The sequence below is a fragment of the Buteo buteo genome, chromosome 23 (genome assembly GCF_964188355.1).
Source record: "Buteo buteo chromosome 23, bButBut1.hap1.1, whole genome shotgun sequence".
Lineage (NCBI taxonomy): Eukaryota > Metazoa > Chordata > Aves > Accipitriformes > Accipitridae > Buteo > Buteo buteo.
Window position 1 is genome coordinate 11,211,644 of NC_134193.1, and position 23,665 is coordinate 11,235,308.

The following is a 23,665-nucleotide window of genomic DNA, read 5'->3' on the forward strand; positions in this document are numbered from 1 at the left end:
TCGCTCAGCGAGAGGTCACGGCAGCAGGTTTTTTTGCCCGGGGTCCCCAGCCTGTGCATCCCCCTGGCTCGGCTCACCCTCCGGGGGCTGCCAGCGCCCTCCCTGTGCTTGCGATGAGGTGGCACGGGGGCTTTGGGGCTTTACAGCCTCCCATGCTGGCAGGGCACGGATGGTCTCGTTCTCATCAGGCAGGGAATTCACCCGGCACCGGGGAAATCCTCCCCAGTCAGAACCAGGCACGACCAGTCTGGTGTTACCCCCAACAGAGCGTCAGTAACCCCTGCTGCAAGGACAGTGCAGGAGCAGAGCGGGTCAGAACAGGGAGGCAAGTCAGGGCTGCTGGCCATAGCCCGACACTGGGCTGAGCTGGCCCCAGGCAAGCTCAGAGAGGCACCGAGCCCTTCACATGGGGCCGCACGCTGCTCTGGCGCCCGTCAAGGCAAGATGATCCCTGCAGGGCCAGGGCGAGCGATTCCAGGGACTCCCGTGGGGACATGGGGGGCATCCCCACACATGTGTCAGCACCGGCACGATGCAGCATCCCCGGGATGGGTGACACTCGTGTCTGTGCTGGCACCGCTTCACTCGCTCTGCTGCAACATCCCTTTTCCTGGTACAGCTGCACTCGTCTGGGAAAGCAAACACGAAACCCTCTACATTGCTAAAGTTCTTGGCTGGCTGATGTAATTTGGCAAGGAAAAACCCCTTCTCCATTTCCTGAACCCAGCATGACCCTAGCAGCAGTGCCAGGGCAGGATGTGCTGTTCCCTAAGAGGCAAGAGACCGTCAGCAAGGTCTCACCAGCTGCACCAGCTGTGGGACAGGCACCACTGGGTCTGCTCCGAATAAACCCGCAGTTGCAACACCCCAGCGGCCACAGCACAGCCAGAGGTCTTGCAACACCGAGTAACGCACCTCCTTAACGTTCCGCTGCCACGTCCGAAAACGGCTCACTCCCAAGTCTCCTGGGCAGCTGGGGCCAAGCGCATCGCAGTGACAGAGGCTGCAGGATGACTGTGTGGAGGGGTGACCCCCCAAGGGCGCCCGATGTCCAAGCGATGCCCAGATCACCCGCAACCTGGGAACCAGCCGCTCCTCCCGCATGCTGCTGCGAGGAGGACCCACAAAAACACCGACACCACCGAGGACCGTTAACTCCCGCGCCCCTGATTCCAGAAATGATGACAGCCAGCGGCTCGGGGTTTTCCCGCCTTTACTGCAGAACTTTCCGGGTGATTCAGACACGGAGCTGAGGGATTTTATTCTCTCCCAGCTGAAGGAGCCGGGACGCTGCCACCTCCCCGAGATGCAGCTCTCCCCTCACCCGCCGCCTTACGCGGGTTTCCCACGAAACGGACACAAACCGGGGAAATTTTTCCGCCAAGCGGTTACCGGCACCCGAGGGCCGGGGAGCGCGACTCCCGCCGCCCCCCGCCTTGCGAGAGGCCCGAGGGGAAGCCCCCCTCCCCGGGCACGCGGGGAGTGGGAATCCGCCCTGCGCTGAGGCACGGGGCAGGCCCCACGCCGCCCCCTCTCGCCCCGGGGGCGTCCGGGAACCGATGCGGGCGGCCGGGAGCGGCGGGGAGCGGCGGGGAGCCGCTGAGGCAGCCACCGCAGCCCGCCGCGAACCACCGCCGCCGCCACGGAGTATGCCCAGCTCTGCTCAGCCGGGCGCGGCTATTGGTCAGCCATTCTGACAGCGCCGAGGACTAAGCCAGTCCCCTTCTGGGCACCGGGTTATTGGCAGTGACAGCAGCCTGTCAGAGTGCACAGACGCGTGCCAGCCCGCCTCCACCCTGGCGTGGACTAGCCATTCGGATAGCGAGGAGGCTGATCGCTGGGTTTCTGTGCCTATTGTGAGCAACTGCGTCACCCCTGGATCGCTATTATGCCGAAGCCCACTCAGGAGCCCGAGGCCCCGCCCGCTGCGATCGCGCCTCTCCCCGCTAATGAGAGGCCGTCTTTCCTGAAGGGCGTGCGCGCCGCCCTATCGGCGGGCACGGCGGCCGGCCCCGCCTCTGGAGGGGCGGCCCTTGGGCTCTGCCCCCTGAGCGGCGGGCGCGGCCCCGGGCGGAGGCGCGCGGCGGCGGGCGGGGTCGGTGCCGGTGCCATGGCGGAGAGCGACTGGGACACGGTCACGGTGCTGCGCAAGAAGGGCCCTAGTGCGGCCCAGGCCAAGTCCAAGCAGGTCAGCGGGTGGCTCGTGACGGGGAGCAGGGGAGCGGCCTGGGCCTGGGCCTGGGCCTGGGCCTAGGCCTGGCGCGGCCGAGGCCTGGGCGAGCCTGCGGCAGGGCCCGGCTGATGCTGAGGGGGCGACTCCAGGTAGCGGAGCGCTCACCTCGGCACCTTTACTCTCCCCAGGCGATCCTGGCGGCCCAGCGGCGCGGAGAGGACGTGGAGACCTCCAAGAAGTGTGGGTATCCCTCTGCTTGGCCCCTCAGACAGCCGGCGGCGGTGGGGAGGCCCGGGGAGCCCGGTCCGGCCCGGCGCCGGTTCCCTGGCAGCGGTGCGGTGCAAGGCCCCCCCCTCCCAGCCCACGCGGGGCCTGCCTGCCCCCCTTGCCCGCCCCACCGTGTCGCTCTTGAAGGCGGTTGCCTGGAAGGGCGGGGCGGTGGGGTGGGGTATGGGGTCAGAAGGCAGTACCCCCCAGCTAAGGCAAAGGTCGTCCTAACTGGGGCCGCATAGACTTGAGAACGGCCAGGCACCCAGCGGGGGGGAGGGGTGGGCAGCACCCTGGGGAAGCGGGGAGTGCTCACCTGTAGCTGGCTCCGAGTTTCTGGTTGCCCAGAGGTGAGCTCTGGCTGGTGTCTGAAGAGCGCTCGGGAAAGCTTTCCTGATCGCAAAACTTAATTTTGAAACTTATTTCTCTTGTTGACAACATATGCGTAAGGATTTCAGTGACTGCTTATCTTCCTGGGGTGTTGCTCTTTACAAATTCCCTGTTTCCTGTCCAATGTAAATTCTCAGGTTCTCTCACCATAGGGATAAGATTATGATGGTTTGAAATAAATAAATAACTGATGCTTCGACGAGGTTTGGTCAGCTTTATCAAGAGACTGAGTGTCAGAGACTAATGTGAGAGAAAGGATTCAAACTATGACTTGAATACTCTAACTGAAATGAGACAAAATAAATAGCATGTTTTTGAACCTCGGGCTTTCAGCAAAGCTAAGTACAGTTAGAGTTTACTTATAGAAGGCATCAGAGAATTGATTAAAAGCCACTTATTGATGCTGCCTCATACCTGAGCAAACACGGTTCAAGTTCAAATATGAACCCCTCCCACACTGTAGCAGAAACATGCATGTCTGGAGTGAAGTTTGAATGTTAAATCCCAAAGCAACAGCAAGATCTTGCTTATCTGGAGTGAAGTTCAGATGTGAAGTAGAGAAAGGGGAGGGCTCTGCATGGCTGTGTTTAGACATCAGCATTAAAAGGATTAAGATAACATGGGCTCTGACGGGCAGGATCCGGTTGCGATCAGTGCTGATGTTAGCATGTTGAAATCTTGAAAGCTCCCTGGGACCCTGGGCAGCTGAGTACTTAGAAAAAGCACGTTGATACTTTTTGGCACAGCTCTGAGCCTTGTTTTGTTGTTTGTCCTTGCTGGTTTTTTTTGGTTTTGTTTTTTTTGTTCTTGCTTTGAATGATAGGGGCAGCAGGCCAAAACAAACAACACTTTATTACAAAGAACACAGCCAAGCTCGACCGAGAAACAGAAGAGCTACACCATGACAGAGTTCCCCTGGAGGTGGGCAAAGTGATCCAGCAGGGCCGGCAGAGCAAGGGCATGACACAGAAGGACTTGGCCACAGTGAGTATGGCCAGGGCCCACTGGCCTCTGCTCCCGCTCTCCTGAGGCAGGTCTAGCCACCTTGAGGCGAAGGTGGACGCTTTTCCTGTCCCCTCATGGGCAGCTGCAGTGGGATGGTATCATGAGCAGGAAGTTTGGTGAATGCAACGTCTCTGATGTCTGATCTCCAGGCAGCATTAGTTATCTAGGAAATGTTTTAAGGGTTTATCTGTGTAGCCCTTGAACACCTGCTTGGAGATGGAGCGTTGTTGCAGCTGGTGAGCTGGTAGGCTTTTTTTTTCCTCTCTCCTCCCATCAACTCAGCACTGATGTGAGGTTTTTTGTACCATCTGGGCCTGACGCAGTGTTCAGAAGCTCACTGCTGTCTTAAGGAACAGCAATACATAGTGTTACTGCTCCTCCTGGGAGGCTGAGGGAAGTAGAAGTCTGTCCAGGATGGGTGTCACCGTCATTGTGACACTCGGAATAGTGAAGGGAGGATATAGTCATGGTGGAGTAAGCCTGGAAGTAGCACATTGTCTTCCAGTCCTGGCATAATTAGAGGCTGTTATCTGTGTGAGTATGGGGCGGGTTGGTGCTGAGTGTTTGCTGTGTATGGAGCCAGTGTTTGAGACGCATCCTCTCTTTTTAGAAAATCAATGAAAAACCACAAGTTATTGCTGACTATGAATCAGGAAGAGCAATCCCCAATAATCAGGTTATGGGCAAGATTGAAAGAGCCATTGGTAAGTTAAGAAAGGAGACTTCAAAAGTAATGACAATGTTTTCAGTGCCTAGGAGGGATGATTTGGTTTAAGACATTTACATTTTCCATGTCAGGAACAGTTGCTGGCAGTAGGTTATTGTGGGTGTGGTGTCATTAAGCTGTGTTCTGATAAAACTTGGATCTGCTGACTGAAACCAGAACTCAGAGGTCTTGTTCTCCTTTGTTCTTCATCTTCATGCATAGGACCATGCCCTGGGGACCACCCCTGTATGCTGTCCCTCTCAAAATCAGTGAGACCCATGAAGGTGTGATTATACTTGGTAAAGTTATCTTGCAGCCACTAGTGTTGATGTTACTCTCCTAGGCTGGTTCAGATACTGTTTTCTAGGAAGAATTGGAGCTTTGGCTGAAACTGGTCTGGTGCTCCTAGAAATTGAAGAAGGATTCTCCCTAACTCTGGTTCCCCTGCCCCCTTTTGGATGTTCTCTTCCTTATAGCAAAAATTTGCAGAAATAGTTATCGGGTGAATGATCGAGTGTTGATGGCAGCTGATGGTGGTCGTCTCCATTGTCTTATTCCAGGCCTTAAACTGCGTGGGAAGGATATTGGAAAACCGCTGGAAACCGGCCCCAAAGGGAAATGACAACAAAGCCTCGAAATCAGTTTGTTCAGACTGATCTCGTCTGGCTGGTTCTCCTTAACCACCAGAGTCTTTGTATTGCCAAGCTGAACAAGAGGGTTTCAGACTTGCTTTGGGGGGGAAATCTGCTGAATCTGTACCTGCTGTAAAAAGGCAACCTTAAAGAAGCGATTTTCCTGATTTTGTTTTTCCTTCCTCCTTTCCAGAGATTGAGGAACTAAACCCCAAAAATACCGCATTGATTTGCCAGAAAACATGTGCGTCTTGGTGTTTAGAAGCAGCTAATGTTAAGACAGGGGTGGTCTGAAATGTCATCATTTAATTGGAACAATCTGGGGGATGGGTGGGTTATATTATATATAAATAATTTGGGAGAGTTGGGGCTTGATCAGTGTCTGCATTTGAAATGATGACTCAGTCACTGCATCACAGTGACATTTTTGTTTGTTCCTTCCAGCCTGTTTTAAAGAGATCTATAATAAAGTTTGATACCCTTCAGTTGCACAGGGTAGTTGCTGTGTGTTTACCAGCCACAGTAAATGTTGTGGTTGGGTGTGACTGGAGCTGCAGCACCCTCTTCCTTCTGGAAGCATAAATTAATGGGACTACCTGGAGTGTTGGGGGTAATGGCCGGGGCTGTCACAGCCTTCCTGGCTGCTCTGCTCCCTTCCCTGTCAGTGAGGACTGCAGCTTTGGCTTGCAGCCCAGAGATGAAATCAATGCTGTGGTTTTATCTTGTGCGGAGGTGAGTAGAGTCTCTGTGGAGTTCTACAGAGCAAGGTGGATGTGGAGACACTTGGTCGGGCATTTGTATGAAGCCTGCGCCCTCCTTACTTCTCTCCTCCGCCCTTACCCAGCTCCCACCAGCACAGCTTTGCTGGGGCGCTCGTTCCTGCAGGGCGCTGCCAGGACAGTGCTGCGGTGGAGCTGTAGGGATGGTGCTCAGTGTGACTGTGGCATAACCTAAGTGGGACAGAGCTGAAGGGAGAGCTGTCTGCAGCAGGGCGAGAGGAAAAATGGGCTTTGGCTTTGGTCACAAACTGGGAAAGCAGGATGCCCCGATCCCCTCTGGACCAGCGTGGGGGGTTGAGGAGAGCAGGATCCCTGATGGCCTGTTCACCCACGCAGAGGCTGAACAGGTCTGTTGGCTGTGGTACCTGGGTGGCAGGTTTGGCCATGGGCTGCTTTGGAGTTCCACAGTATTAAATTAAGTTTTGAAAGTTGGGGGGGGGAAGAGAGGGGTCCTGGGCTCAGAGTGGCCTGGGTGGGGGTGTGGGCACCTGGGCCCTGAGCCCAGCCTGCACCTCAGGAATGTTTTTCTTTTTCCCAATGACATTTAAATACAAATTATCAAGAGCCCTTGAAAGGTGCGTGGGCAGTCCTGCAGTAAGTGGGCTACAGGGGGGTCAGAGCTGCTCTCTGCCCTCAGCTGTGCTGCGTGGTGCCCCCACGCTGCTCCCTGCCCTCCGGGCCACCTCTCTACCCTCCCCAACCCCCCTGCCCACCCCCCCACTAAAACCAGCCAGAAGCACTGGGCTTCATCCCCATGGTGGCTCTGTGTCCTGGGAGCTCTTGTGCTTAATCCTGGATGTGGGAAGGGGCTCGTGCCCCATGCAGCAACCATGGATCTGCCCAGCCTGGGGGGGGGCCAGGACTGCATGCTTTGCCCCCTTCCACATTCAGGACCCTGTTCAGATGAGGATGGCTGCTGCAAGAAACTCCTGCTGACAGCACTTGTCAAAGCACGGGCATGTCACTACATCTTGGTGCAGAAAGTTCATGTTACAAAAGACAAAACTGCTTTTCCCGAGCAGCACGTCCCTCCGAAGGGCCGGCGCCCCAGGGTGAGCCCCCGTGGCAGTTCCCTGATGTCATATGCTGAGGGCCGGAGCTGGCTGCTGGAGTGTGAGGTCTTGCTGGAGGGATGCTCTGCCCTGCATATGCCTTGCAGGTGTGAGGAGGCAATTACGGCTGTTGGCTTATTATTTCAATTCTCATCCCCTTCTTTTGGCACTGGAGATATAATGACCTTGTCCTGTAAAGAAAGGTGAACGGGAATCAGTTACAGTAAGTGTAGGCTGTGTCTAATTTGAAATACAAGGACTTCTTCCAGGCTGCAGAGGGGAGAACGTGCGTTCCAGCCCACCATGACCCCAGCAGAAGAACCAAACCCCTCAGCATACCCGGGGGTCCCCATATCCTCTTTTGGGGTCAGTCCTGGGGCCAGTGGCTCTGCTGGGGACTATGTGGCACCAAACCCATCAAAGGAAACTGTAGGTTAAGCTGCCTGTCATGGTTTTGAGTTGGTGGCTTGAAGATGATGAGCAATGTTTGCACAACCCGCTCCCTGCAGGGCTCTGCAGAGGAGGATCGCAGCCTCAGCTCTTTCTGGAGCGACTGCCTGACGGCAGCAGCAGCATTTCTAGGTCAGTCCTACAGCCCAGGGTCACTCGTTTGCCAGCAACCAGATAAGAGGCAAAGACCTTTGCACCTCCCTGATGTGTTGGCAGAGTGCAGGCTCAGGGGGAGCCCACCGGGATTTGCTGAAGCTTCAGGAAAATGCTGTTTTGGCGCGGTTGGGGGCAAGCAGGAAAGCCCTTCACCCCTGTCCTTACATCTCGAAAAGTGATGTTGTCGAAGCCCTGCGGAGTGTTGCTCTCCGCTGGCGTCCCGCTCACCAGCCCTCGCCGCTTCAGCCAGTACCAGCCTCCAGCAGCCACCAGCGCCAGGGTGATGACAGCCAGGAGAAGACCGAGCACCACCTCTGCCACAAAGCTGCCAGAGGATTTCTCTGCAGGGAGAGGAGACGCTGCCAGGCTCAACCCCCTGCCCAGGAGAGCTGGCTCCAGCCCCAGCCTCAGCGCCAGCACCCCGACTGGCGCTGGGTCAACTTTTGACAGCCAGAACCTGCCCCGCACCTTCCACTGGCACCTCCTGGCTGGAATGGCAGCCCCTCCCGGCGCTGTACACGAAGTCGTCCAGCGCCACCGTCCCCTCCATTGGCCACTTCCGTGTGGTGACCTCAAAGATGATCTGCAGGGGAAGATAGGATCTCGGGGGGTGATGCACGGGGAGGGCACCCTGCACCCCCGGAGGGTACCCTGCACCCCAGGGTGGCCTCGCTCACCTGGAACTCGCTGGGGCTCTGCACAGGCACCACACCGCCCCGCCAGCCCTGGCTCCGGTGCCCCACCATGGTCCACACTGTGCGTTGCCCCGCCACACTGTGCAGCATCACCCGCAGCTCCCCACAGGCTGCAACATGGTGGGGAACAGGCACCCTGACATCAACAGCTGTCTGGAGGCCCCCCAAGAAGCTCCAAGCCCTCCCAGACATACCATCCTCTGCTGGGATGGCAGCACCCAGCAGGAATGGGCCATCCCCGCTGCCTGGCCAGAGCTGAACCAGAGTGTCCATGGTCCCACTGGTGGGGAGGGGGTTTTCAGCCCCTGACTGAGCCCCCCGCTCCTATCATGGGCTCATGACACCTCCCCAGGGACAGCACCTTCTCCCTGCCCCTGCAGCGCTTACAGAGGTGCTCTGGGATGTCCATGTGGTACCAGAACTGCAGGCAGGAGTCAGCAGTAGCAGGCAGATGCTGGCTCTCCAGCCGGGCAGTGGTGCCCCCTGGGCCCAGCACACTGGTGTCAAAGTGCACGTAGTGACCTGGATGGGCAGGGACAGAGTGCAGGGTGTCCCCAGTTGTGCAGCCCACCCTGTGCGTCCTGCCCCCCCCCCCCCCAAAATGCCCAGAGCAGTGCCTGGAGGATTGCGCCCCCCCCTCCCCAGCCCCGCTCCTCACTGCTTTTGGGACCAAGTGGTCCCTCTCAGGTGAGGAGGGGACAGGGATGCTGTGGAGCCAGGCCCGCCCGGGATGTCACCCATGAATGTCCCCCCATCCATCCCCAGCTCCTCTTCCTCACTCTGGCCATGCCAGGGTGCCCTGGGAGCGATGGGTGTTTCCTACCGTTCCTTGTGCCCAGGGTATGATCCTGCTCAGGGCTGGGGTACTTGGCAAGGGGGACCCCGCTCTTCCAGCCCCAGGCGAAGCTGTGCAGGCGGGGGTCTGAGGGGCTGCTCCAGCCGCACATGTCCCGCTCAAAGTCACAGGATGCTGGGAGGAAAGAGGGGGGGGGCTGTGACGCACCCAGTACTGCAGGCATCCACTGCTCTGTGCAGCCTGGTGGGAGATGGGGCATCTGGGGGGGGGGGGGAAGCCCCCAGTCCCCTCCCCACCACCCCCAGCTTTGGGCCAGGCCAAGCTCAGGGCAGGAGTAGGGTCCCCAGTGGCCACGGCAGAGCCATGATGGATGGGACAGACTGTCCCCATCCCCACAGCTGCGTGCCCCCATGGGGTGCCCTGTCCCCCTCTGTCCGGTCCACAGTGCCCCCACGGCACAGGCTCTCACCTGGCTCGGGGCAGGCTCCATCCGACACATGCAGGTCATCCAGCGCGATGTACCCGTGATTGCCTCCAGCTCCCACCGCCTCGAATATTGCCTGCCGGAGGTGGGCAGGGTGGCACTGAGGTTGGCTCCTGCCAACTGAGGTTGGCAGCTGCCATGCACCCCTCATTAGCCGCGGCCTGTCCCCTTCCTGGCCGAGAGGTCCCCGGCACCCGGCTCCATCTTACCTGCCAGTCCCCATCTGGCTGGACGGTGATGTGGCCGCGATGCCAGGCGTCCCCCTCCATGGTGCTTATGCCCATCACCTTCCTCCGCACCCCGCTCTGCTCCACAAAGACCCCAAGGAAGCCTGCCCAGGGCACCCACCATGGAGCAGGGGTCCAGGGCCGTGCCATGCGGGACACACACACACACACACACCCCCCATCCAGAGGCGCCGCTATGGGCCTCAGGGAGGGTCGCGGTGCTCACCTGGGGTCCTGGCGCTCAGCTGGTACCAGAAGGCCAGGCACTGGGCAGGCGCAGAGGGCTGGTAGGGCTGGGAGGTGAGGGCAGCTGCGTGCCCCGCAGGCAGGGAGTCCCTGCCCGTGCTCACCACCATATAATGGCCTGGGGGAGAGAAGCCCCTGTGCCGTGACCCCTGCCCAGCCCTGCTGGGGGGAGCACCAGGGGACCACGGGGGCTAGGGATCCCCCCCAGGTTGGGGAGTCCTGGGGCTTGGAAACTCTGGGTTTGGGGAAGCCCCAGGGTTGGGGAGCCATGTACAGTAGTGCCCTCTGCACATCCTGGGCAGGGCAGGCAGGACTCAAGGCAGATGGGCAGGGCAGGGAAGGCAAGCAGGATATAGGGCGGGCAGGTAGGCAGGGCTGGCATGGAGGACTGGAATGGCACTCAGGGCAGGCAGGACACCCAGGGCAGGCAGCAGGGCTCCCCCAGAGCCCCAGGAAGCCACGGCCCTGGTACCTGTGGCAGTGCCAGTGGTGTGGTCAGCCTGGGGGCCGGCAGTGGTGCCAGTGCCGTTGCTCTGCCGCAGCCAGGTGCGCTGCCCACTGGCTACCAGCCCGCAGGCATCCGCCTCGAAGGAGCAGGAGAGCTCAGCCCCGCAGGGCCCTGCTGTCAGTGCCAGGTCGTCCAGTGCCATGTCCCCCAGGAACCCATCCCGCAGAGCCTCGAAGGCCACCTGCCACCAAGAGAGCTGTGTCAGCCCTGCATCCTGCCGGCGCCTGATGGCACGGTGGGGACCCGGTCCTCACCCGGTATTGCCGCTGGCCCGTGGCAGGCAGCGTTGCCCATCCCCGGTGCCAAACACTGCCCTGGGTCCCCCGTCGGGTCCATAGCACCGTCTCCTCCACTCCCTCCATCTGCAGCTTGAGGTTTAGGGTGCCTGGGCAGAGGGTAGCCTCAGGCAGCCATCCTGCACCCCTTGGGGACCCCGCTATCCCCAGGGGAGCAGAGCCCAGCTGGGGCATCCCCAGGAGGATGCCATGGGGCTGCATACCAATCTGCGGGCCGGCCAGGCGGTACCAGAAGGAGAGGCAGTGTGGGGTGGCAATGGGCTCCTGGCGGTAGGTGACAAGCTGTGCCTTCTGCCCACGGCTCCACGGCGCGGTGGGGTCCACAGCCATGAAGTAGCCTGAGTGTCGGGGACAGCCAGGGTGGAGGGGACACGGACATGGATGGGTGCTCCGAGCTGTGCCCGCATCACCCACACCCCAGTCCTGGATCCGGGTGCCCGCGGGCTGCCCCAGCCGAGCTCACCCTGAGGGCATGGAGCTGCTTGGAGTGCAGGGCACATCTCAGCCCTTGGGACAAGAGGCTGCAGGGTGCCCTGGGCTGCCCAGGGTCCCCAGGAGAGGAGGCAGCCCCTTACCCAAGCCAGTAGTGTGGTCGGAGCCCTGCCCTTGCCCTCTGCCATGGACCCATTTGAAGTCACTGGACTGATCCTGGTACCAGCCACACATGCCCCTCTCGAAGTTGCAGGACAGCGCTGGCCGGAGAGAGGTGACAGTAGTGAGGGAGTGGGGATAAGGCACCCCCCCTTCCCCACTCCCCAGGTTCACCCCATGCAGGTGTCCTGGGACTGGATTCATGCTCAGCCCTGGCCCTAGGACTTCTGCACCATGGTCCTGTCCCTGGGCTGGGGACAGGGTGACAGTCACCAGGCAGCCCCCATGGGAGCATTATCCATCTCTGCGGGCAGGGGGGCCAGGGTCCCCTCCTGCCCATGGCCGTCCTCCCTGCCCACGCGCCGCTGGCCATACCTGTGGCCTCAGGCGGCACCGTGTCAAGGTGGCACTGCACAAATGTCACGTTATCAATCGCGGCGCTTGCCGAGTCTTGCAGATCCACCAGCCCCAGCAGCTCGACCTGGGGGCAGCGTGGCGGTGGCAGTGAGCCCAGGGTGCCTGGCAGCACTGGTACTGCCCTCCCAGCAGCCAACCAGGCTGGTCCCTGTGCCCCTGGGCGCACCTGGAAGGGTCGGGTCCTTTCTCCCAGTGGGACATGGACATGTCCCCCGGCTGTGCCGCTGTGCCCCTGCATGTGCCAGGCCAGGTGGGTGGTGCCAGTGGCATGATCCACTACACTGATGGTGAGGAAGCCTGGCACGAGAAGCGGTGCAGGGTCTGCAGACACCAGCAGCCCCTGGCTGCCTGCTGGAGCCCCCTGTGGCCCCTGCACCCACACAGCCCACAGTCACAGGGGACAGAGGTGGGGACAGGGACACCCTGGCTCCAGGACAGTGTAACGGGGCAGAGTGGGGCTGGGAGAGGCAGCAAAGGCAGGCAGGCATGGGGGGCTCTGCCCTGTGCCAGGGTGGGTCAGGGAGCGGGCAGGGCACCCCAGGGATGACTGGGGGGGGGGAGGCAGGGAGCAGGCAGGGCACCCCGGGGCTGGACAGGGGGGTTACCTTGGGGGCTGCTGTGGATGTGGTAGCTCATCTCCATGGCACAGGCGGGGCCGGAGGGGCCCAGCAGCGGTGTGCGTGCCCTCGCAGCAGCCACCATCTGTCCTTCTCCTGCCTGGAGGGCCAGGAAAGCCCCTGGGCATGGAAATACCCTGAGAGGTTGGGGCAGGGGCCCCACATCCCTGGCAGCACCCCCAGCCCAGCACCCTGCCCAGGCATCACCGCCACCCATGTTGCAGTGGCACCCATCCACCCCAGCCAGGCGGGAGCAGAGGTCCCTGCACCCTGGGAGCTCCCATGGCGCTGGGGACCACAGACCATTGTCTCGGTGGTGGGAACAGCCTCACCTACGAGGACGGTATCGGCAGGCTCAGTGGCCCTCTGCACACCCCAACGCAGCTGCCCCACACTGACATCGTGCCAGCCCCCAGCCCCCTCCTCGAAGGTGGTTGCTCCTGCAAAAGCTCAGGCTCAGCCCTGCCGGGCCACCGTGCTTCCCGGGGGCTGCGCAGGCACCCGCATCCCCCGGCCGTGCCAGCCAAGGCATGCCTGTGTCCCCTCCACCTCCTGGCTACCGGGGTGCCCGGTGCCTGCCTGTGGCTCTCACCGCAGCGCTTCTCGTCGGAGCCATCGGCACACGTCTCGGCGAAGTCGCAGGCCAGCTCTGTGGCGATGCAGCCCCCGCTGTCGCAGGCCACCTCCTCAGCTGCGCAGGGTCTGGCACCCGTCTGGTTCAGCAGTGTGCTCAAAGGCTTCTCTGATGGCGAAACACCCCGGGATGGAGAGTGGTGGTGAGAGGGCCAGGCAGCATCATCAGCATCACCCCTTCAAGCCGCAGTGCCCTGTCCCTGAGCATCTCCCTGGCTCTCCATTTCCCCCAGTCCATCCCTGCCCTGCCCTGCCGCCTGCCACCAGACAAAGGGGACCAAGGGGGTTGGTGAGAACTGCCTGTGTGACTTGGCTCAGGCAGGAGGTTTTGGTGTAGGGAGTGGCAACCCAGGTTGTGGGCCCCAGGGCAAGTGCTTGCCATTCTGCACCCAGGATGGTCACCATGATGAGCAGAGGGATGGGCAGACCCTGCGGCGGGTCCTTTAGGGATGGTGCCATGGGCACAGACACCTGGGGACCACTGCCCACATTGGAGCAGGGGTGGGGGATGGCTGCCCTCCGTCTCACCTTGCTCCTGTACGCAGCCCGGAGACAGGATCAGGTCATCGATGGCCACAGTCCCCATGCTGCCGGTCACCCCCTCGATCAGCACCTGCAGGGAAGCACCATGTCAGCAACATCAACATGGGGTTTTGCACGATATGGAGGGGCCGGGCAGTGGTGCTGGGTGGGGGGACACTGGGGAGCTGCAGGATGGGGGGAACCCAGCACCTGTGATCGGTTGACATGCACTTCCCCCAGGAAGGGGCTTGGTGGGAGCAGGGGCAATGCTGCAGCTAGAAGGGGTGCACGAGGTGGGCTGGCAGGGCCACAGTGGGCTTGGGGTGATGGTGTTGCCCCTGCACACAGCCATGGCCTGTGGCTGCCCGGGGCGGGTGTTAGGGTGCCCTGCAGGGCCAGCTGGCAGGGGGTTGGGTTGTGTGGGTGGCCATGGGGGACAGGACAGTGGGAAGGCATGGGGTGACATGGGATGGCTGAAGACACCCCACCCCCATGCTTTCCAGTGGTGTAGTCCCTGGGCTGGGTGGACTGGTAGGGGGATTTGGAAATGTGGGCATAGGGACACAAGGGTGGCACATGCCAGCACCAGAGGCTCAGCTCTGGTGTCCAGTTCCAAGTTCAACCCTGATCCCATGGGTGCATACTGGGGGTGGCCCTATGCCCCTTGCCCCGCAGGCAGGTCAGCCTGCCCCAGCATGGCACCAGCCCACCTTGAAGCTCTCTGTTGTGTTGAAGTCCACTCTCTCCCGGACCCAGCAGCTGCCCAGGTCCCCTGTCCTCTCCCTCACCAGGTGCTTGGTGGAGTTGGTCACGTAGAAGATGCTGAGGCTGCTGGTGGCCGAGCCATGGAGGTGGCAGTACAGCACGAGCTGGGGATGGGGGTGGGGAGAGAGCCCTGAAGCCCCAGGGCAGGGGCATGCAGCCCCCCTGCACCCCATGGCATGGCTGCTGCCTCACGGGATGCTCACAAAGGTGGGGCTGGAGGAGCTCAGACCTTCCAACAGGCACCACAGTTGCAAGCAAACCACCCTCAAAAACCCACCGCTTATCCCCAGCAAAGGGCCAACTGCAGCCCCAGCCCCATGCAGGTGTCCCCACAGCTGGGGACCCTGTGCCCCACCACCACCATGCCCACACGGTCTGTGACACAGGGTCCTGGCTGTGACTCACGGAGCAGGAGTTGGTGGCCTGGAAAGTGGGACTGCTGAGCCGGGCCGGGCTGCTGGCCCCTGTGGCTGAGGTGCTGCCCACGTGGAGGAAAAAACCTGCAGGAGATGTCAGGAAGGGGCTGAGCGGCGCCAGGTCGGGCATGCAGGTGCAAGACACTGTTTTCCCAGCACAGCCTTAAGCCAAGCCCAGGTGCGTGTTGCCCCAGGGCCGGATGGTATGTCTTCCCCAGGGCCAGTGATATCCCAGGGACCTGCTGTGGGACTCCTCTGGGGTGCCAGTGCCCAGCCACGTACCTGCCCTGCTGTTATTGCTGTGGTCCCGGGTTGGGATACCATATGCGGTCCCCAGGTTCAGGCTCGTGTTTCTCTCCCATGCCGGCTGCCCAACCTCCACCTCCCAGCTGCAGAGATTTTGCTCAAAGGAGCAGAGGGTGAAGGACTCTGCAGGGAGGGAGGCAGAGCAGATTGACCCAGGGACTGGGGGGTCCCAGCCCTCCCCCCAACAGGGAGGTCCCTGCAATGGGCTGGGCTGATGCCACTCCTCCGCAAAACCCTTGGGGTGATTTTGCCCCTCCAATTGCACAGCCGTGCGACAGAGCTGGGGTAACCCCTGCCAGCCCCATGGCCTGGCTTTCCCCCACCAGGGCAGACCCTTAGCCCGTCTGTGCGGTCAGCAGACTGGTGGGCAGGACCCCTCCCCAGGGCCAGGGATGCTCACTGCACCACGTTGCATCCTCGTCCGATCCGTCTCCACAGTCATCGGTGCCATCACAGAAGCGGTGTTGTGCCAGGCAGAAGCCCCGGCTGCAGCGGTTCTCCTCCGCCCCACAGACCTGCTGCCTGGGCTCTGGGGTGGTGGGACACGCCGTCAGCAAATGGCTGGCCCCGCAGGGATGCCAGCACATGCTGGGCTCCCCTCACACCCTTCCCTGGTGTTGCTCGAGGGACAGACTTTCACTGCCTGCCCCACGCTCTGGCCAGGGCAAGAAACAGCGGGCAGCGGGAGAGCTCCCCTGGGGTGCAAAGCCCAAACCAATTCCCCCAGGGATCCCTGCTCACTTCTCATCCCAGCAGATGCGGGACTCACCCTGCAAGCCGCAGTTCCTGAAGATGATGTCATCGAGCGCCAGCTCTGCCCAGCACGTGGGCAGTTGTGTCAGGGAGAAGATGAGCTGCCGATGAAAGGATGAGGATAGCATGAGCTGAGCATCTGCCTGAGCTGCCAGGGCATCCTCGGCTCCTGGTGCATCACCTGGCTCCTCTGGCCCCAGCTTGTGAGGATGATGCCCAGGTACCGACACTGCCCTGTCTCACCTGGAACCGCTCTGCGATCCGGCCTGGGTAGGCGACCAGCTGGTGCCAGCCCTCGCCTCCACGCTCGGGGCTCTGCCACAGCCCCACCACCTCATCCCTGTATGCCATGGCCAAGCGTAGCAGCGGCCGCTCCGTTTGGTTAAGCCCTGCGGGGAGCCCCAAAACATGGCCCTTGGCACTGAGCACAGGGACGAACTGTGCCCCACCAGCTCTGGGGACAAGAGCCGGGACCCCTGGGTCCTGCCAGCTCTGCTTGCGGAGCATGGAAGAGGCGAGCAGGATGGCAAGGACCCATGTTGAGGTGCCGGTGGCTCTGTCCCTGCCATGGGGGCAGATGGCCCCATCCCTCCCCACTGCCCCCCATCATCACTTCCCCATGCCTGGTACCCCGAGGCCCGTCCGTGCCCATCATGGGCACCCTCACCGCTTCCTGAGAGGTGGTACCAGGCCCTGATCTCGCACGTGGCAGCTGCTTCCTGCATCACTGGTGACCTTAGCCAGGCTGTGGCCATGGTCTTTGCTGGGGGGGACACGGTCACCATGAACCACCCTGGGAGGGCAGAGAGCAGAGCAGGGGCTGCAGCCCCATGGGATGGCACCAGAGCTGCGGCCAGCACCGCTCCTGCCCCACCATGGGTCTGCTCCATCCCCTGCACCCTACAAGGATGGGTGTCCTGGCACCCTGGCTTCAGGGTACCCATGACGCAGAGGTGCGGTGCTATGGGTGCCTGGACCCCACTCACCAGCTGAGCAGCCCCCACTTACCCAAGTCGGTGCCCATGGTGTGGTCTGAGTGGGGCCCTGTGCCCCATGTGGTCAGGCTGGCCCGGCCCCGCACCCATCTGTAAGCCGAGGTGCTCACATCCTGCCAGCCACAGTCGCCTTCTTCAAAATCACAGGTGAAGGGGGTGCCCAGCACCGCCGAGCCCCGCAGGTACCCTGAGGGTGGGTGGATGGGGTGTCAGGGCAGGCTGCCTCCACCCTGGGGACCTGCACCCACAAGGCCCCCAGCTCCATCACCTGCTCTCGCCCCAGGGGCAGGGCCTGGGAGTGGGGCTGCAGGGCTGGGGGGGCCAGGTACCCACCACACTGATTCTCATCAGAGCAGTCGCTGCAGTCACAGATGAAATTGCAGAGCTGCTCGGCCGCACTCCTGCAGCTGTTGACAACCATGGACCCACTGGGGAGGATGGTCCCAGCTATGGGAGAGACAACGGAGCTGAAAAGACCGCGAGGATCTGGACACGGTGCCCGTGGCAGGTGACCGAGGGCACATGTGTCCTGCAGGTGACAATTGTCTGGTCTCCCCAGTTTGGGACCCTGCTGGGGGAAGTGCTGAGCTCTCAGTGGCATCGTCCTTTGGCATTGTCCCTTGCATGGGACCCCCCACCGCTGCCCTGACACCCCACAACTCCCACATCTCCTGCTTTGCCATCTCCCACTGCCAGCCCAGCTCCTGCACACCCTTGGGGTGCCAGAGCCTGGCAGGGCTGGGGCACTGACCCTCCAGCCTGATATATCACACTCCTGCTCCGAGTCTCAGCCTTTGTTTTGGGGGAAACAGGAAAGTTTGGGCATTTTCCTTCCCATGCTCAGCAAAGCCATCGGCGATGGTGGCTCTGGCACTAGCTTGCCCTGGGGAATCCGGGGCTGATCTTTGCTAGCGGAGCTCAAAGACTGTTTTGCTGGGCTGTACCTGCCCCAGCCCCCCCCCCAGAACAGCTCACACACCCCCCCCCCCCTCCCCCAGAGCTGGGGGAAGCAGCGATCCCCATGGCAGCCCCCACCAGGGAGGGACGGAACCCCTTCCTTCCCCGCAGTGTGACCCCCATATCAGCAGAGAGCTCACCCAGCAGCAGCAGGAGGGTGAGCACCACCGGCCCGGCCATCTCAACCTCCAGGCTGCAGCAACAGTAAAATGGAGCCGGGAGAGGCACAGGGCCGCCAAGGGACGCCACACCGTGAGCCCAGGGCTGGAATCTGCTCCCGGGGACCTGCCTCATTGGACTTCAGCCCCGCCGTTATCTGCTTCCCAGCCCCGGCAGCAGGGTTTATGGTGAGGCGGTTCACCAGGCTGGGACAGGTCACCTGTGGTCCTGCTGCGTAGCACCACTGCCAGCATCACAGGTGGTGAGCAGGCAGCTGTGCATCCCCAGGAGACCTTTGGCTGCTCTTCCCCACCAAACGCCCCATCTTCAGCCCCCCTTTTCCAACCAGGACAAGATGCTGGATGCTGCTCTGACTGGGATGGGGCCAGCTAGCACAGCCCAGTGGCACACAGCAGCTCCGAGAGGGAAAAGGCTACTTCTTCCTGACGAGCTGGCAATGCTGCCAGCCCCGGGAGAGAAGCTGGCACCCCTGAGAATAAAGAGCAGCGGGAGACCCTCTGGCTGCAGGGCACAGTCTTTGGGTGCAAGGCACAGGCTGGCAGTGGGGTGTACCCTGGCCAGGGAGGGCAGCTGTGGGAATGGAATGCAAGGAGTGAACCCAAGGCAGGAAAGGTATAAATGGGTCATGATGCACCCAGGCAATGCTGAGTTGCAGCAGGCAGGGATCCTTAGGAGTTGGGGGGTTTAGCCATAAAAATTTTGGGGCTTTGAATTCAGAACAAAACTCTGGCTCTCTGGAGACTTGGGACAGGCCGGGAGAGGAGGCAGGCAGGCGGGAGGAGCAGCCTGTCCCAGCACTCACCTGAGCTGTCCTTGCCAAAAGCTGGGGCTCCAGTGCACCCCAGCCCCAGCAACCCGGCAGGGCAGTCCCCAGGGACATGCAGATGGTAGGGAGGAGGGGGTTCCCAGCTTGCCCAGTCTGGGCGGATCAGCTTGGCAGCCCTCTGTTCCCGCTGCCACATGCAGTCTGTGCAGCAGCTGCCTTGGGAGGGTGCCCAGGCCAGCACGGAGCCTGGCAGGCTGCCTGCAGTATTCCTTCACCAGGCTCTCGACAGTCTCTCTTCAGCCCTTGCGCTCTTCCCCAGCCCCAGCAGGCAGCCCCTGGCCCTGGGGACCCAGAGGCGTCATCAGCAGGAGCCAGCCCTCACCCCTGCCTGCACTGCTCCAGCTGGCAGAAGCATCTCAGCACCCAGCTCATAACTGCCACAGGGCAAAGGTGGACAGCTCTAGGGCCACAACCAGGTCACTCCTGGGACAGAACAACCCCAGCAGAGCCCCAGGAAGGGCTGTTCACAGCCTGGAAGGAGCATGGCTCGGCAGCCAGAGCCCCGCATGGCACCACTGGAGCTGCCTGGTGATGGCAACCACTGCCCCTGCCTCAGTTTCCCCACCTGGGCAGGGTAAGCTGCTGCCAGGGCTCATGGGGGCTGGCACTGCCCCAGGGGAGCCCTCCTGCCTCTGCTGCCAGCAGCCCCTGTGCCTGGAGACAGGCCCCTGGGCCCCTGTTGCTGAAGGCTGAGCACAGAGTTTTCTCCCCTCCTAGCCGATGGCCTTGGACAGCAGATTGCAGCGTGATTGCATCAGGGCAGTAAAACGCAGGGTTCAGCTCCTTCCCCCAGCGTGTGCCAGGACCGGTGGAGGCCAGAAACCCAGCACCCTCCCAGCCTGGGCACCCTGGGGCTGGCAGCACCTGCAGGCAGGAGCCCTGCCCTTCCCCTGCTGCCTGGAAACCTGGCAGGCACCAAGCTGACCACAAGCCAGCACCGCAGCCTCTGGCAAAGCAGCCACTGGCCTCCTGGGTGCCATAGACAGAGCATCTCCAGCAGGTCTGATCCTTCCCCTCTGCACTGTGGAGACACAGCGGGATGGATGCTGGGCGCCCAGTACAAGAGACGTGGGCATATTGGCACAGATCTAGCTAGGGGCCGTGACGATGAAGGGACTAGACTTCCCACGAGGAAAGGCTGAGGGAGCTGGAGCTGCTCAGTCTGGAGGAGAGAAGGCACAGAGATGTCACCCATGTCTATGAAGACCTGACAGGAAGGAGCGGAGGGAAGGAGCCAGCTTCTTCTGAGCAGTGAGTGCCCCATGAAGGGACAAGAGACAAGGAGAACAAAGCAAGAACATGAACCACCACTTAATCTTAAGAAAAACCTTTTTTCCTGTGAGGGTCGTCAAAACCAGAGCCAGGTGCCCAGGCTGCTGTGGGGTCTGCATCTGTGGAGATGCCCCAAACCCACCTGGGCACAGCCCTGAGCAACCTGCTGGAGCTGGCCCTGCTGGGGCAGGGGGATGGACTGCACATCTCCAGAGATGCCTCCAAGCTCTGCGATTCAGTGACTTGAAGGGAAGCTGCGCTCCTCCGTGCGACCAATGCAAGGCACTCAGCCCCCACCTAACAGCCACCAGTGTCCAGTGCACGCGTGACTGTTGGGTGATATTCACCCCAGCACAGGGGAGATGATCAAATCCTTGAAGGTGGTAAAGGTCTAGGCACAGCGGAGCTGTTTTTCTCGAGTGGGCCCAGTGCAACCTTGTGCATGTCCTGGGCACATGGGCTCAGCCCCCAGCTTTCTTCCCCCTCCACCAGCTTGCAAGGCTGGTGGGTACCATCCTCTGCAGGAGACACAGCTCCAGCCCTGAGCTACCAGCTGGGCAGTGGGCCCTGTACCCCCAGCCTGGCCCATGAAGCTCTTCCCCATCCATCATGACCTACCTTTTGAGTTTGGGGCAGAACACCAGGCACAGGGTCTGAGCTTCAGCAGGTCATGATAACGCTGCATGGCTCTGGGCACAGAGGAACCATCTCCTATCTAGGTAACCCGCATCCCTGATGGCAAGAAAGGAAGGCAGGGAGGCAGCAGCAGGCAAAGTGGGCAGACAGGAGCTGGGAGCACACAGGATCGCAGCCTGACAAGTGAAACGGGGCTGGGACCAGGGGGGAGGTGAGGTTCCTCCAGCCCCAACCTTGTATGGAATGGCAAAAGAGCAATCCACCCGGCCAACGTGACCTGCACGTCTCTCTCAAGCTCTCCTGCCACTGATGGCTCCAGCAGCCTTTCCCAGTCTCCTCACCCTGCTCCTCACTAGAAGTGCAAGCAGAAAGTCTCCCTGGGAAATACTGAGGGACAGGAGCCAGTCCTGGCTGTCCAGAGGGCTGAAGGATACTCTGCCTCAAGGTGTGACGACCTGCTGGCATGGGAAAGGGCATGTTCTTCCAAACCATGCTCCCAGGCAGCTCGGCTCCTTCCCAGCAGGAGATGAGGGTGATCCCTCCCTCCGTCAGGCGTGGGGACCCATTGCTTTCTCCTCTCCTGCCTCAGCCCTTCCCAAGGCTAATCCTGACACACGTTCTGCTGTCCCCACCCCAGACCCTGCCAGCTCCGGGGTCAGGCCCCCCACGAGGGGCTGGAAAACCAGGGAGTCACTCTTGCTGTAAGGGGGTAAAACCCAGACCCAGAGTAAGGAGCAAGCTGAGCCATGAACACATGACCACGCAAGCAGCTGCGCTCCCCAACGTGTTTAATTCTCACATACACACGTGGACAAACCCCCTTGCTACCTGGGAGGCGAGGGCAGAGCACCCACTGGCTTCACCGAGGCATTGCTGCGCTGTGCTGGGGAGGTGGGCATCACCCACGGCATGTGGGAAGTCCAGTGACAGTGGAGAAGAACAGGCGAGTTCAACACAAAGAAAAAACAGGAGAGCCCAGAGCGCTGCTGAGCACAGGGAGCCTGCTGCCCTCACCCCGATGCCGGATCTGGCCGCACCAGCTCCAGGCTGGCGTCAATGCCGCTGCCCGGCTAGAGCGAGTCAGTAGCCTTCATCTGCCCAGGTGATCTCGTAGTCCGGATACTCGGCTTTCAGCTTCTCTGTAGTCACGGAGTGGTCCGCTCGCCCAAAGCCCTGGCAGAGGAGAAAGGGTCCCAAAGCAGAGGCCATGGTTACCTCCTACGGGAGAGCTCGGCGAAGCCCTGGGGTGGCTCACCACAACCAGAGGCTCCAGCAGCAGCCCCTGGCTGTGGAGGACACCGCTGAGCCCGTGTCTGTGAAAGACCGATCAGCTCCGATCACACAGACCACGGGCAGCTCAGCCTGGCTCCGGCTGCCAGACAGCACGGCACCCAGGCCGGGGGCCGGTGCCATGCCGAAGCTGGCAAAACCTGCACCGGCATCACCGATACCCTCCTCGGGGCATTCCGGGGGATGCCGAGGGGACATGGGCAGCCCCAGCTCTGCCCTCCTGCTCCCGAGGGGACGCGGTGCCAGTTCGGCCACGAGCAGCGGGACCCGCACAGGCACCCGTGCCGCCGTCGGGAGGGAGAAGCCGCGTCCACGAGTGGGTGTGCCCTCCCCTCCCCGCCGCCCCCCCGGCGCCCCGCTTACCACCGAGTACCCGTAGACGTGGATCTTCCTCTCCTCGGGGCGGTGGGAGAGCCGGCCGCCCCCCAGACACTCGCAGCCCAGGCCCTGCTGCGCCAGTTCCCGCGCCGTCTGCTCGTAGATGTCGGCTGCGGGGGAAGGGAGCCGTGGGGCGGCGGGGAAGGCGACCGGAGGGGCCGTGCCAGAGCACCGGGAACTCCCGCCTGAGCCACCGCCCACGGACGCCCCCTCCCCCGCCCCGCCCCGGGGCAGCCCCTCGCCGGCTGCCGGGGCCCGTGGAGGGGGCCGCTTCCCTCCGTACCCTCGGGCCCACAGGTGGGCGGGACGGAGCCCCACGCGCAGCCCCACCGGCGATCCCGCCGCCGCCGCCCCCCCCCAGCCCCGAGCCCGGCCGGCGGTGCCGGCGCCCCGCGCCCCTCACCGTGGTACTCGGCCCAGCCGTGGCCGCGCACGACGTCCTTCCCGGGCCCGCCGGCCGCGCGCACGCGCACCAGCACGTACTTGAAGACGCCGCTGCCGTCGATCTCCACGTCCGCCACCCGCGACAGCGTCTCCGCCGCCGCCGCCGCCATCATCGCGCCCGCCCCGCCGCCGCGCCCCGCCCCTTCCGCCCCAACGGCCAACCACCGCCCGAGGGCGCCCGGCTCCGCCCCGAGGCCCCGCCCACAGCCGGGAGGGGCGGATCCGTGCCCGCGGCGGGGGGCGGTCCCGGCACGCCGGGCCGGGGGCTGCTGGCGGCGGCGGCGGAGCGGGGGGGGATGACCGGGGCACCGGGACCTTCTGCCGCGGCCTCGCACCGGGGCGCTGAGGCCCGCCGATGGCGGAGGGGGCGGCGGGGAGAGGGGCCCTGGCTGGGGAGCTGGGCCGCGGGCAGCCTGCCTGCGGGCGGGCGGGCGGGTGGGCAGGCAGCGCGCGGGGCGCGGAGCGGGGCGGCCGGTGAGCCCGGGGCCGGGCAGGGCCGTGAGGCAGCCCCGGGTGAGCGGCGGGGCGGCTGAGCGCTGCGGTGATGCCGGTGTTGCCGTTGCGCCCGGCTCTGCCCCCCTTCCCCCCTTCCCCGACACCCCTCGGGCAGCCCCGAAGCCGCGGCCCTGCCGCCACGGCTTCCTGGCCCGCAGCACCCCTCACCGCCGGCCTGGCGGGTCCCCCCGCTGCCCCTCTGCCGCGGTTGGCCCCCCCGCGCCGCGCACAGCCACCCCCGCCCGGCCCTGCCAGCCCCACTCGGGGTCCTTCACCCCGAGCCCTGGCGACGTGGCTGGGCTCCCCGGCA

General features: G+C 62.5%; 3 protein-coding genes across 3 annotated transcripts; 1 reads left to right on the plus strand and 2 right to left on the minus strand.

Moving 5' to 3' along the window:
- The first annotated feature begins 2,029 nt into the window (after positions 1-2,029).
- Positions 2,030-5,664, plus strand: EDF1 (endothelial differentiation related factor 1). Its single transcript, XM_075055589.1, has 5 exons — positions 2,030-2,188; positions 2,362-2,413; positions 3,654-3,814; positions 4,446-4,539; positions 5,102-5,664. Exons 1-5 carry the CDS (start codon positions 2,111-2,113, stop codon positions 5,161-5,163), a joined length of 447 nt encoding a protein of 148 aa, XP_074911690.1. The 5' UTR covers positions 2,030-2,110; the 3' UTR covers positions 5,164-5,664.
- A 1,268-nt stretch (positions 5,665-6,932) lies between these two features.
- On the minus strand, positions 6,933-18,109 carry MAMDC4 (MAM domain containing 4). The gene is given in 28 exon segments (XM_075054755.1): positions 6,933-7,195; positions 7,776-7,951; positions 8,079-8,193; positions 8,288-8,415; positions 8,693-8,827; positions 9,129-9,275; positions 9,571-9,661; positions 9,795-9,916; positions 10,039-10,176; positions 10,531-10,747; positions 10,821-10,951; positions 11,066-11,200; positions 11,438-11,604; positions 11,606-11,934; positions 12,037-12,167; positions 12,476-12,607; positions 13,080-13,229; positions 13,649-13,733; positions 14,353-14,511; positions 14,813-14,907; positions 15,106-15,252; positions 15,530-15,658; positions 15,899-15,983; positions 16,126-16,271; positions 16,550-16,675; positions 16,891-17,064; positions 17,211-17,324; positions 17,975-18,109. Coding segments are annotated over 28 exon segments (3,792 nt in total). The 5' UTR covers positions 18,015-18,109; the 3' UTR covers positions 6,933-7,147.
- A 3,396-nt stretch (positions 18,110-21,505) lies between these two features.
- On the minus strand, positions 21,506-22,990 carry PHPT1 (phosphohistidine phosphatase 1). Its single transcript, XM_075054851.1, has 3 exons — positions 22,820-22,990; positions 22,402-22,526; positions 21,506-21,921 (listed from the first exon to the last, which is right to left on the minus strand). Exons 1-3 carry the CDS (start codon positions 22,971-22,973, stop codon positions 21,829-21,831), a joined length of 372 nt encoding a protein of 123 aa, XP_074910952.1. The 5' UTR covers positions 22,974-22,990; the 3' UTR covers positions 21,506-21,828.
- Positions 22,991-23,665: the final 675 nt, after the last annotated feature.

Excerpts from the sequence above, each read along its gene's own strand:
- EDF1 (XM_075055589.1), top strand. The coding sequence starts at position 2,111 with ATGGCGGAGAGCGACTGGGACACGGTCACGGTGCTGCGCAAGAAGGGC. Across the intron at positions 3,815-4,445 it reads CACAGAAGGACTTGGCCACA|AAAATCAATGAAAAACCACA; the intron begins GTGAGTATGGCC and ends CTCTCTTTTTAG. Across the intron at positions 4,540-5,101 it reads CAAGATTGAAAGAGCCATTG|GCCTTAAACTGCGTGGGAAG; the intron begins GTAAGTTAAGAA and ends GTCTTATTCCAG.
- PHPT1 (XM_075054851.1), bottom strand. The coding sequence starts at position 22,973 with ATGATGGCGGCGGCGGCGGCGGAGACGCTGTCGCGGGTGGCGGACGTG. Across the intron at positions 22,527-22,819 it reads CGGCTGGGCCGAGTACCACG|CCGACATCTACGAGCAGACG; the intron begins GTGAGGGGCGCG and ends CTTCCCCCGCAG. Across the intron at positions 21,922-22,401 it reads ACGTCTACGGGTACTCGGTG|GGCTTTGGGCGAGCGGACCA; the intron begins GTAAGCGGGGCG and ends CTCCTCTGCCAG.